Genomic DNA, 13,413 nt, shown 5'->3' on the forward strand with positions numbered 1-13,413 from the left:
AGCAGTTTGCGTTGGTTATATACACGGTTATGAAATAGAAAGCTGGCCCTTCACTGCCCATTTTCTTTCTAGCGCGCATAGATGTGCCACATTATTACACATAGGATCAACGTCAGAGGCATAACGTGTTAGAGAGACAGATTAAAAATGCCACCTACCTTAATCAAAGTAAAGAGGGGGAATCCAGATGCTGTTTGTGTCATAAATGATCAGTGTGGGATGGCCTTTCCATCCCAGATGTTACCCCTGTGTCAGGTCAGCTTTTACCATCAAACTCAATTAGGGATTTTACTCTACTTCCCAGCATGCCTTTCTACAAAGGAATGGCCTGGACTCTGCATGCAGCCATGAGCAGAAACTGCTCCTTCTCAGTGGAGGAAAAACATAGAAACAGTGTTGTTGTAATGCAGGAAATCAAACAAATCAGACAAAAGCTCAGTAAGAACTTCGTGGATTGAATCAATTACCTCACATACCTCATATATACCTGAATATCTTGTGTCTTAACATTAATCAGTTATACATAGGCAGACCTCTATGACCTCCTCTAGCACACAGTGCAAGCACAAACTAACAACTCAATTAGCTTTCTTTTCCTGTTGATACAACACATCAATTAACTCTCATTTCCTGTACATCTAAAGAGTCTGTTTTTCCTGTTTGTTTCCTGCAGGATCGACATGCGCTGGAAAAAGCAGCTGCCTTGTTTGTGGCGGACCACATGCACACATCAAACAGCTTCTAATAGCGGCCTTATCACAGCACATTAACCTCACATAAACATGCCATGAACCTCGGGTCAGGGCAGGAGGGCAGCATGTGTGTGTATACTCACCCACACATTTGTTCAGAAACAGCCAGAACACACGATCAGTGTAATGCCGTCGTGATACCAGATTACTGATTTGTATCAATAATTAGTAATATGTCTTAAAGTACCTTGAGGTATATTACGTCTTACTGCATTTCACCTATTTAACCTCCCATGATGTAAACATGTACTTGGGCATTTTGGAGAGACACCCGATTGCCTGATGTAGTGAATTTCCGAGTAAGACCTTTCTTACAAGTTCAAAGTAAAAACACTTTACATCAATTATATGCTGTCCTCTGTCAAATGGAGGCAAAAATGCCACAAAAAATTCAAATAACCTCTGTAGCGCTGAGGGGAAACGCAGAGTCAGAGGCTACTGAATTGCTGTTTTTTCATGAAGAGCACTCCCTCTCACACAGCTCTTAGTCATTGTATTCATTGTTAATATGAACATATTGATCAAAGCAGCTCTGAACCTCTTTATGATGGCGATATGTATTTTGGCAACGTCCAGTGGTAGACAGAAAGAAATGGAGCAATAAAATCTGATTTTAATGTAGATAAATATTTTATTGTTGTCATAGTAATACTATTACAATCAGCTCATGCCGTAAGTGAAATGTGAAAGACCTAGAACGCTATGCTGTGTGGGGTCTATCTGTGTAGACAGATTTACATATTTAAAACTGAATTATGATTATTACTATCATATGCATTTGAAATCATACTTGAACACATTTGAAATTAATACATTTGGAAATCATGACACATTTGAAAAACACAAACAAACATTGGGAATGTTTGATATGGCCTACAGTATAACTATAGTAGTTAAATAAATTAAACAAATGATCTCTATGTGAAAAAAAAAACACACACATAACGTGAATCCTTTCAACAGACGCATACAGCAAAGCAAGTGATAACACTGATACATAAAGTACAATACCCCTTCCAAAAAATGTCATGTCAGTGAGACACTTGACACGGGCTATGGTGGTTAGTTCCTGATTTTGTTTTCAAAAATATACTGCATATCTATTTATATATTTATATAAACAACAACACAACTTTTGATCATTTTAAATTTTTTTTTTATAATTCTAAAATACATCTATAATATTTAGAAACAATATGTACAATTAACCCCCCCGAACAGGCTTTTATGCAACAAATTCTTCTAAAATTGAAGAATAAATTAAGGTCTTAGGAGAAACACTTCTGTTTGTAAGGCCAGGGGGGTTTAAGAGCCGATAGACTTTGCTTGTCACACACACACTCTCTCTCTCTCTCTCTCTCTCTCTCTCTCTCTTTCTCTCTCTCTCTTTCACACACACACACGCACACATACACACACACACACAGACGAATGACATATGGTTCCAGTTGTACTTACTGAAGGTAATTGATATTCAGCAATAGTTTCGGCGAAGTTCTCAGGTTCATTCAGTGAACAGATGAGAACTTATATTCTCCGAGGCTTGAATGTTGAATATTTAGACTCTATTGTAACACTAAGGGAACTGACATGCTGTGCAATGTCAGCGAGATGTCCGATAACACTTCCCGTTTGTGAGCTTTCGCTTTTCTGTCCTGCTGCGTTCTGTGTACTCGCTCCTGCTGTGTGTGTTTGCGTGTGTATGTGTATGTGTATGTGTGTGTGTGTGTAAAATAACTGAAACCTTATAAAACATTTATGTTTCAAGAGTCCTAACGTTGTATGAACTTACATGCCCGTGAAGGCCTCAATTTGTAAGAGGCGTGCTCTATATGATTTACCATTCAACACAAAGTTTATCTAACCCAACATCCATGGAGTGTATTGTTACCGTACAGCTACAGCTGATATCACATCCTCTCTCCATGCTGTTTTTCCGCCTCTGCGACTCACCGCTCTCTTTTCCAGCTTCCTCTAGGTCTTATGACGCACGATCAGATCTCGCTTCACATGAGCCGATACAGGAAACCACCACATGTGAGAGTTCATCCTCGTGAAGGGCTGGCTGCTTTTATAGAGTCCCAACTAACTAAATGCTCCACTAGAGAAACGCAGTCCATGCCTGTGGGATCACTGTAAGCAATGTGCAGAGGAAGACAAGTAAAGATGGGGAGGGCGGGGAGGCGGTCCATGCTGAAGATATGTGATGGTGGTGGCTGTGGACTCTGTCAGGTGGCTGCACTGTGATGTAACCGTTGATGATGCGAACCAGCGGGGGAGGTGGAGACTGGACCATAGAGCTGCGGAGAGAAGACAAGAGAGTAGAACAGACAAATTAGATGATCAAAATCTTTCTTTTTCTTTTAAAGGCCCCTAAACCAATTTTCTAAATCAGCTTTTTACGATGAACGATGGGGTCCTACAGTTAGAACAGCTTTGCTTATTTAGGTTTGAGAAGGACGGAGTTCAGTTGGAAAATGTATTTGATGTTACATACTGCCATGAACCAATCAGGGTTTAGCAACATGTATCAGCAGTTAAGGGGTTGTGTGCTCGTGTTGCCAGGCTGCCGTCAGTCAAATGTGATCAAATCCTCATGAACACACATTCCTCATGAAGCAGCTTGGTAACTAATAGCAAAGGATGCTTTAAATTTGATTGTTGGTTTTCTTACTCATGGCTATTAAATATAATAGAAAATAGTTCAAATATGAAACCAAGTTGGCGGGGGCCTCTAGTGTACGTTGTGAGAATAACAATTCAAAAGCAGGTTTTTCTTTGCAAGAATGTGTTGCTCAAAAGGTTTGGGTAAGACCTTGTTATTTCCAGACTAATTATCCTATTTATTTATTTTCTAAACCCTATCTTTACACTGCTTAGCCGCTATACTGTTCTTTGGGATTGAATAGAAAATCATAATAATCTGCAGAAGAACCTGACTCTCTACATCCCCATAGTGTCCACAATTCAAGAGAAAATATGCAGACTGCAGGGGAAAAAAACAATGGAAATATTAATGATGGTGAGGGCTACACAGGAAACATTCTCAACAAAGGAATCCACAGGCAATCAGCAAAGATTTAGCAAATACAAAACTCCTAGGCTTGCAACCCATTGATCAGCGTATGGCTATAAACCAACAGCCAATCAACCCGCATGCTTCTCTCTCTCTCGCTTTCTCTGTTTCTTCTTCTCCCAATATTATATATCCTGTCTTGCTGTCTGTATCTGTCCTCTTTTCAACAAGTCTGGCAATTAAATCATTTCTGATCTGCTGTTTGATGCAGAGACTGCAGAGCGTGTGTGGTTTGGACTGGGACGAGGCCAGGCAAAACAAACACCCACGTTCCTGAAGTCGGAATCCCCTCATAGCAGTGGGCTGCAACAGCAGTTTGGAAAGAAAAGTGTGTCTATCACCATTGCAAAAAAAAAGAGGAATTAAATTACGTCCCAGCCCTAACCTATCATTGGTCGCTATTCTGACTGCAGACACACGAGACTACATTTAGAGGGGATTGTTGTGGACAAATTTTTGTTTGGTGAGTTAAGCGCCAGTGGAATTCAGATGGCTAAAATATGCAGTGTTAGAATCAGTGATAGATGATAGAAAAAAACACCCAAATAGGCAAAAGCACATAGATCACAGTGACAGAGCCAGAGCAGTAACAATCCTCTCTAGAATCAAACAGAAGCCGTTTCGCAGATTACAATCTTTTTGGTGCTGGATAGTTTGAAATGCTGAGATTACAAATGTCCAAATATTTCCCTCACAAAATCAACCATGACTGATTTCATTACTCACAGATACTTGGGAGATAATATTAATTATATTATGATATAAGCTTTGCATTGATTAGTGTTGTCTAAAGACTGTACAGCCTGCAGCTTTAGGCTTTAGTTATTAAATGCATTTTAGTATGGACGATTATTTCAGACCAAACAAGGGGCAGAACTCTTAACTGGTACCCGTTTTTAGATTTATTTATTTTAAAGTGTCTGTAAATTATTAAAGCAGCTATTTAAAAGTCCAGAGCAAACATTTTTTTTTTGGAGTTATGGAGCAGGTTTATTTAGATTTGAGGGCAACGAGAGGTGTCATGCATCAAACACAACAGAGAACTGTGGCGCTATAGTTCAGTTTTTCGGACTAACTCTCTCCCTTTCTCAATCGTCCACCTTTTCAGACGTTAAAATATACAAAGATGTGCACCGTGTACACTAACATATGTACACAAACAGTCTGTTTCCTTTCCGTTCAAAATACACGGGCTCTCAGAAAGAGAGAAAACATTTCTGCAGACATAATGTACACAAACGTTCACAAACCCCCTCTGTTCCCGTGAAGAACAGACGCTACATGGTTGGACATTTCTTTCTGTAAAGAATTTTGGAATTCTGTATACTGTACATGGAAAAATACATAGGGATATGGAGGTAAAATATATCTACATGCTTGAGAGCAGAGTCCTGCACAGGTCCAGTTTTGCAAACCCTTACCCACCAGTGAGCTGCAATTTTGAAATCACTTGAATAAATTGTAGCCTTTCCAGGTTCAATTTTAGATAAAAAGACACTTTATCTTCTCTTTTTTCTCATTTATCTTGTTCCTTTCACGTGTTCCGCCCCCAGTGCAGGACCCACAGTACACTGCACTGTTATTATGCAACTTGTTATCTGCTACAACAGGAAACATAAAAGACTCAGATCTGCTTAACCTACAGCAGAACTGTTGAGTTTATCCCAACATCCCATAATCAGATTTAAACATGCAGAGAAACATGCCCACACCAATGGACAATTCACATTCTCCCAATCACGATAACCTGCATGTCTTTGGACTGTTGAAGTAAACTGTAGCAAACAAAGGAAAATGTAATGTAAAGAGAATTCGCAGCTTTGTATTAACAAAGGAAGAGGAAGAGTCGGGGGAAAAAACAGACTTCAAATATTGAACTGAAATGACATGGTTAATGGTAGCCTATGGCTTCGGCAGGACCAGAGTTTATGTTCCTGCATAAACAGTTTCCATCTGTATAATGTTGTTACTATCTATAGAAAACAAGCACTATGTTCCACACAAATTAGAAGTCTGGGAGGGTTGACTGCAAACACATGCGCACTCAGGAGTCAGATAAAAGAAAGAAATGATACTAAAAAGATTCAATTTGATTTTGCACCTTTATATTGTTTTCACACTACGAAACATGCGACGAGTAATGTTTTCTCCCACAGTCCAAAAATGTGCAAGTCAGGTGAACTGGAATCTCTTACGTAATTGTCCCTAGGTGTGAATGAATGTGGTTGTCTGACTATAAAGTATATGTTATGAACTTGTGATGTCCTCCAACCCTGAGCAGCATAAACTGGTGTAGAAAATGGATGTCAGGTCAAATAAACCTCTTTTGCTTCCTGCCCACGTGCACAATTATATTCAGGACAACATTTTGCCATTACAACAAAACTAAAACAACTTTCAACACGGCAGACCACACCTTGTGCAAAGGTCTCCGTTTTGTCTGAAAGGTGAGCTTGTTTTGTTGTCCGGTCATAGATCCCTGCCCGGAGCTACTGTGAGAACAAAACCGGATACTTAGCAGGAATTCCCAGGCTGCTATTTTTCCATCTAAGACACTTATACCATCTAGGAACTAGTCTGGACTCATACTACGCTGCATGGAGAGTGCGTGTGTGTGTGCATGTGGTGATATCTGTACAGATTGCATGAAGAGTATGGTGATGTGATATGGTGGCTGTTTGAGCCTGCGGCATCACACCAGGAAGTGTCAGTTCTATTCTATAGACAGGTGGAAAGGCTGCATTACACATTTCCAATTTCCCCTCCCTCCTCTCACATCCTCTCCGTCTTTCTTCTCTGAGCTTTTACCGTTATGCTCTTTTCTTTTCTATTGTCAACACCTGTGACCGCCTCACTTTTTCTACATTTCTCCTCATCCCTTTTTCACAGCAAAGGAGGCAGACAAGTCATTAATGACAGACGTGTATCCGAAACAAGATCCCATGCACGTTCATCTGTTCACCCCTCTCCCTGTCCTCTTACCTCTCCTCAATGCGAACCCAAAGGTCATTAAAATGCCGGTGCCGCTGTTTCTTCTGCTTGTTCCTCCTCTTTTTCTTCAGCATTCTTCTCTCTGCTTTCTCAAGCAGCTCCAGGCTGTCCGGCGGCAGAAGCATGTGGGGTAACAGGTCGTCCTCCAGGGGATGCCCCTGATCGTCCTCTTTGTGGGGGAGCTCATGGAGGAAAGGCTCTAGAAGAGGGGGCTCATCATGGTAGTCTTCTGACTCTGGCGAGTCAGGTCTGGATGATGATCTCCTAGTGGGTGCAAATCACAGGAACATAAGATACTTTTGAAAGAACTTAGTCACAGAATATGCCGTTTACGCTTAAATATGACCTTTAATGTCAGCTTATGTGGTATGTGACCTATCTGTCCCACACAATATTATCAATACTTCTGGAGTAAAGCTATATGATGGGTAGAATAGTGCTTTTAGTTGGTACTAGGATTTGCGGATGCTTTGTTCAGCAAAGACTGTAGATTTGTGTTGTTTGCATGCAAATTATGCCGAACAAATGTGAGTCTCAGGAATGCTTGTTGTCCTCTAGTCTTTTCTATGCATGTCCCTGTCAGTTGGCTGGATGGTAGGTAAAAGTTTGCACAATTCCAATATGGGCAGAAATCATGGCAATACAAAATTACGTTTGGTTTGGAGAGACCAGCTAAGCCACTTCAGGTGGAATCCACCACCAAAGCCAAAAATCTTCTCTGCAAGTATTGGTTCCTGAACAAATGGAGAAATGGTGGAGAAATTGATTGTGCTGCAGAAGTGTTTTCTATGGATTTTGTGATACATTTTGTGCTGTGACGAACTCACACTTATATATTCATTTTCACATACACACACACACACACGCACACACAAGAACACAGATCTGCAATGAGATAGCCACCCGCGGAGTCTGCTATGGTAGACTGCACTACATGCTTCACAGCAGGAGGTATAAGCTCTGCTTAGGTTGGCCTTTTCAACAACACTTCTTTGGTGGCTGGTGGGGAGTTTGTCAGATTTATCTGCGTTACAATCTACATAGTGGAAAAAAATAGACAGCCCCAGTGAATAAGGAACATCACTGAGCATATTTCTTTTCCTTAAACTGAAGAATCTAAATAGGAGATCTCTACAGCTATCCGACCACCACAGCGCACTCTTTGACTCCACATAGTCAATTACATAATGTGCTGCATCCCCGACTACCTTTTACAACATTCTTAAGCTTGGTTCATGATAAATGTTTGAGATCTGCAGTTTCATAGTCAGATACATTTTGACAATATCTATAACACCAAATAATTAGAAAATGTTTAGTTATTTAATCTAACATTTTAGACAATGCAAAAGATTATTTTCTTACCAATTACTGCTTGCAGAAAATGTATACAATTATATCATTCACTCAGTGTTTTAAATGTCTGGACGGGGAGATCCACCTGATCCGTTCTTCCTATTGATGTTGTTAATAAAGCCGATGTTGGTCATGTTCATGTTGAAAAAGAATGTTTTTGATGTAAACGAATTACATTTCTCAATGAGCACATTTGCCTGCCGGAGAGTTGGTTCACCACAGTCGACTTAAAGGACGCATACTTTCATGTCAAAATAAAGGAAATTCTTGCGTCTTTCACTTTCCAGGGAATAGCCTACCGGTACAACAGGCTGCTGTTCAGCTATACTGTTGGCTCTCCGCACCTTCAGCAGATGTGTGGATGTGACACTGCAGACACTGCACGACCGTGGCATGAGTGTCTTCTTTTATCTTGAAGAACTCATCATCATGGCCAAGCCCAGAGAATGCGATATGTTCACACAAGAGTCAATTGGTCTTACTCCAGTTGAGGTTTGCCGTCAACTGGAAGCAGAGCACAACAACCCCCAGCCACTCCAACAGGTGGCTGGGGGTTGTGTTCAATGTGTGCAGGTTGCGGTCCACTCTATCGGAACACAGATAAACAGCCCCGCAGCAAACATTTGGCAAACTGTGTGATGATGACTGTATTGACCATCATGCAGACGCGGCTGCTCACCAGGTGGTGAGCTACAGGCAGTGTTCTTGGTCCTCCACCACTTCAGGCCCCTTATATGGGGGAAACACGTGATGATGAGGACCAACAACTGCACCGTGGTGGCCTGCACAGGGCAGGGCGGAGCCTGTTGTTGTGGGCCACAGAGCACTCGTTGTCTCTGAAGGCTCTCCACATTCCTTGACTGGAGAACAGGGGTGCCCACCTCATGTCCAGAGGCGGAACCCTACCAGATGAGTGGAGGCTTCCCACCAAGGTGGTGAAGCAGATTTGGACATGGTTCAGGAAAATTCTGATCCACTCCTGAGGGTGGACACATTTGCACCACAGTGCCATGGCCAAGAAAGCCACTTTCCCCGCCTTTCTCCGACTCATCCCTTACATGTTGGAGAAAGTGAGGCAAGAGCAGGTGTCCAAGCTAGCCACTCTGCATCGTGGTATGCACAAATTACTCAGATAATGGTGGGCCAGCCCTGGACCATCCCCCAGTTCTGGGGTGTTCTGTCTCAGGAGGCTGGTGCGATAGGCATGTTGCCCACTCTGGGACATCCTCTCCAGGCTTTGTTCCTGAGAAGGATAGGCTGAGGGGGCCTGGACTATCCAGGCAGCAGGATGTCTGCTGTCTCCTGAAAGGTTAGGCCATGGCTCTACCTTAATTTGCATACTACCTGAGTTGGTTGGGGCCCTCTGCTTTTCTGCTGTGTTGGCCTAGGTTATAAAGAAGAAGGACTGCGATGACTCACATCTAGCTGGTCTAGATTAGTGTGGTTGGGTCTCTGGTATGTTGCAGCAGGGCGTGCATTAATCGGGCTCTTCCCACTGTGCCCATAGAGTCCAGTTGAGGACAGAGCCTGTGTGAGTTAGAATAGATGTAACAGTATTGTAACCCTAGTTCTATAAGCAAAAGCAGAGCCCTCGACCAAGGGGGACCTGTCGCTCCTACGTCTCTAACTGAAGAGGGTGTAGGATGGCAGACAGCTGGGTGTGCTGCCTGATTCTACGGCTACTCTTATGCAAATTTCCAGTGGGTGAATGCATGCTCGTGATTGGAGAAATATTACACATAGAGTCCACTATAGGGCTCAACCTGTGCATATAGAACTAGGGTTACAATATTGTAACCTTTGTTTTGATGAATGATCGTGGTCAGCTCTTATTGCTGTGACAACCGCATTGTTTTATTGCTTCACAGTCAAAGCCAGCCCATGTTTCGCCAGTTGAATGCTTTTCATGTAAAGCAGTATGCATTTGGTATGCATTAGCAGTAACTTAATACAGCTCTGATACAGCCTTGGGACAGTGAACAGCAAACAATGCATCGTTTCTTGTAAATCCCTCACGTATTTCAGAGCAATTGGATTTGAGTGCAGGAATGGCAGACTCCGCCTGTTACAATGGAAAATACGATAATATGATATGATAAATAGTATCAAAAACAGGGTTTGATTCCATGAAAATCCTAAAGATTATAACTTTAAAGCTCATTGAGTTAACAGCTTCCCTTTTTAAGACTAACAATGATACAATAGTTTAAACCAATGGGAACAACAAATAGCTAATTCCTGTAAAGCTCATTGTTGGTAATATAATTACAGTTAAGTTTATAATTCTCGTGCTGAAAGTTTAAAAGGCAATGAAGGTCTTTTGTATCAACCGTAAAAACAACAGTGCTCTGAATCTTACTATTTCTTTTCTTTTCTTTGATCACCAACTTCAACACCAAAATGAGCCCTTTATGTGATAAATAGATCAGTGGTTCATTGCCAACTCTCCATTGTCAATAGCACAGGTAAAGTAATACATTATGATGAGACGGTAAAATAATACTGATGTTCAGGAACACTTGGAGAAAGTGAGAATCCCTCAATGGATAACTACTGAGCGCAGTTTTTCCTTATTTGCAGACAACGCATTTCTCACAAGGGCCGAAGCAGAACCTGAACATCTGTTTCAGGTCTGCGAATGAACACAGACCAACTATGGAGTTGTGCTTACTGGGAGAATGATTTCCCATTTGAAATCCAGTGAAAAAGTTGAAAGGAATATATTCATGTCAGGGCCATGAGACAGTGGTTGCCCTGTAAAATGTGGCATGGAAATGAAACCTTACACCGATTTAAGTGATAAAGTATGGGCCTTGGACTTTTACAGAATCATGTTTTCAGAAGAAATCATCATGTGCAACAGCTATGGTGAAACATGATATTTTCTGCCTAGTTTTCCATCTGTGATCTCAGTATTTCTCACTTTCTCAGTCTCTCCTGTCATTTCTTGTTACATTCATTTCTTCTGCTTTTTATGAAGGTTTTTCATTTTAAAAAAAATTGCTGGAACAGAAATGGCCCTGAGAAAACTAATCATTTAATCCAATATTCTTTCATCATCAATCATTATAAGTAATGTTGATTTTGTGTACAATTTAAGGTTTGTCTCATGTCCGAATTTGTACCTAAATCTGGCTTACCAGCAATTTACCCTTCCCCATCATTAGTGAAACTAAAGTTTTTTCCATTTCAAAAACTATTCTACAATGTTAAGATTTTTAGCATTTTAACTCACGCACAGAAAACTAATACTTTGATTTCAGGAGGATACATTGCAGTCATTTTGTTAAGTAAAGTTAGATAGCGATTAGTTAAATATGCACATGTATTGCCATGATAAATCACAAAATGCAGGCCGTTAAATGTGTTGCTAGAGATACCTGTGTGTGTGTGTGTGTGTGTGTGAGAGAGGTGTGGGGGGGGGGGATTAAGGGCATTTTAGCAGTAAATTTACCTGTTTACGGGTTTCCCAGCAGGGGTGTGCTCCACATCGTATCCCTGGCGACGAAGCACTTCAATGACTGTATTGTTGCCAAGAAAGTGACCTGCGACCAAAAAAAAGAAAAGTGATGACCTCCCCTTCCGAATGCTAATGATTAGGTACTGCAAGCAAATTGAAACATGACATTTGAGTTTTACAGTTGTCAATACATATATTTTTGGACTGTAGACAGAGCCAGGCTTGTTGTTTCCCCGGCTTTTAGTCTTTATGCTAAGCTATGCTAACCACCTTATGGCGCATTATCGATCTTCTCGTCTAAATCTTGGCAAGGAGGTAAATCAGGTTATTTCCCAAAAACTATTTATTTCCTCTTGCATCCTTTCATACTTGTGCTGTCTCCTAAACAATTAAGTGCCTGACTTTTCTTTCCAGTCTATTTCCTACTTTTACACCTGCTTATTTACACCCTTTCCATTCAGCACCACCTCTCTTCAGCTTTTTCCCCTGCTACTCTTGTTTCATAGACTATCCTTTGTTTCATTTCTCTTGATGATTCTTCATCCGCCCTTATGTCAGCCATTTTTTCTCCCTCCTCCATTTTCATCTCTCCATTCTCCGTCTTCCTTATCTCTAACTTCCCCTCTTCCTCGCTCCTGACCCTCTCAGCTACGAGAAGTGGGGGCATTGAGGCTTCAGGTTGCCATGTCAAGAGGTCTCCATTCTTACCCTCACTCTGACAAGGGGGAGCAGGGGCCCATTGTTTGGGCCTGCTCGGCCGTGGCACCACAGAGCTGTGTAAACAATGAGCCCCGGCACTTTAATCTGGCCCAGAGCCATCGATAGAGAGAGGTTGGCCTCGATTCACTATGGGTGCCATAATGCTGCCTCATCTCTAGAACTAATAAGTGTTGGCTAAAACTATGTCCCAATGTGTAATAACCATGGAAGAGGGCTGAGGGGGTACTACTGAAAAGTGCAATATCAACATTTGACGAAGTGTAATAACCTCTTTATAACTAGTATTTTTGGTAAATGCAAGTGTTTTTTGTCTGCTTAGCAACTCGAGGAACACTGTCCAAAAATAATAAAGTCTGATCGACCCTTTAAAACCTGATCATTTTTTTACTTGCGTTAACTTTGTATTTGGTCTGTTTCTGAAGTCATGTTTTATCATGTTTTTGGAGTAAGTGCGCTAATCTAATTTGGACACCTCTCTAAATCATCTAAGAGCTCCTGGGGGAGGTTAACCAGCAGCTACCGTGCAAAAGAGACGTGCATTTATTTTCTACTTCAAGCTGAAATCAGTATCAATACAGGTGGTCAGTTAAATGAATAACCAGCATCTTTTAAACTCTCCATGGGACTTGGAAACCAGACAGAGAGACAGAGTTTCCCAGCCTGCCCACGTTTAGAAACAACTCAGTGTGATTTATGTGAGTTTACTTCAGAGGATTAAGGTGGGACAAATGAAGCTGTTCGGCACAATGTAGGGCCACAGAAGGGTGGGCGGAATTCAAAACTTCAAAGGGACACACACATACAAATTCGTATACACACGCAAATTTTAATAGGAGGTAAACCATCAAAGCTGATGTGCCCCCAAAGGATTCAATGTGTTTTTGGGGACCGAGTCTGGAAAAAAACCTCTCTGCTATTATATGCTTGAGACAAGAGAAGGAGATATTTAAATAACCCTTCGGCACAAAACAAAAAACAAACAAAACGGTTATAAGGGGTCTGATGAATTGCCAAAACAAGTCCAAACCCCAATTCTAATAATTGGAAGAAGCTTTTTT

The 13,413-nt window shown here is 41.3% G+C and overlaps 1 protein-coding gene across 1 annotated transcript in view; it reads right to left on the bottom strand.

The window, feature by feature from the left end:
* Positions 1-2,853: 2,853 nt before the first annotated feature.
* trabd2a (TraB domain containing 2A) overlaps positions 2,854-13,413 on the bottom strand; it is a gene marked incomplete at both ends in the record, with an annotated part of 54,377 nt that continues 43,817 nt past the window's right edge. The window contains 3 exons of the mRNA XM_079179220.1: positions 2,854-3,052; positions 6,811-7,083; positions 11,630-11,720. Of these exons, the coding sequence (XP_079035346.1) occupies positions 2,854-3,052; positions 6,811-7,083; positions 11,630-11,720 (563 nt within the window). The remainder of the gene's footprint in view (positions 3,053-6,810; positions 7,084-11,629; positions 11,721-13,413) is intronic.

Source organism: Pholis gunnellus (genome assembly GCF_910591455.1).
Source record: "Pholis gunnellus genome assembly, chromosome: 18".
NCBI lineage: Eukaryota > Metazoa > Chordata > Actinopteri > Perciformes > Pholidae > Pholis > Pholis gunnellus.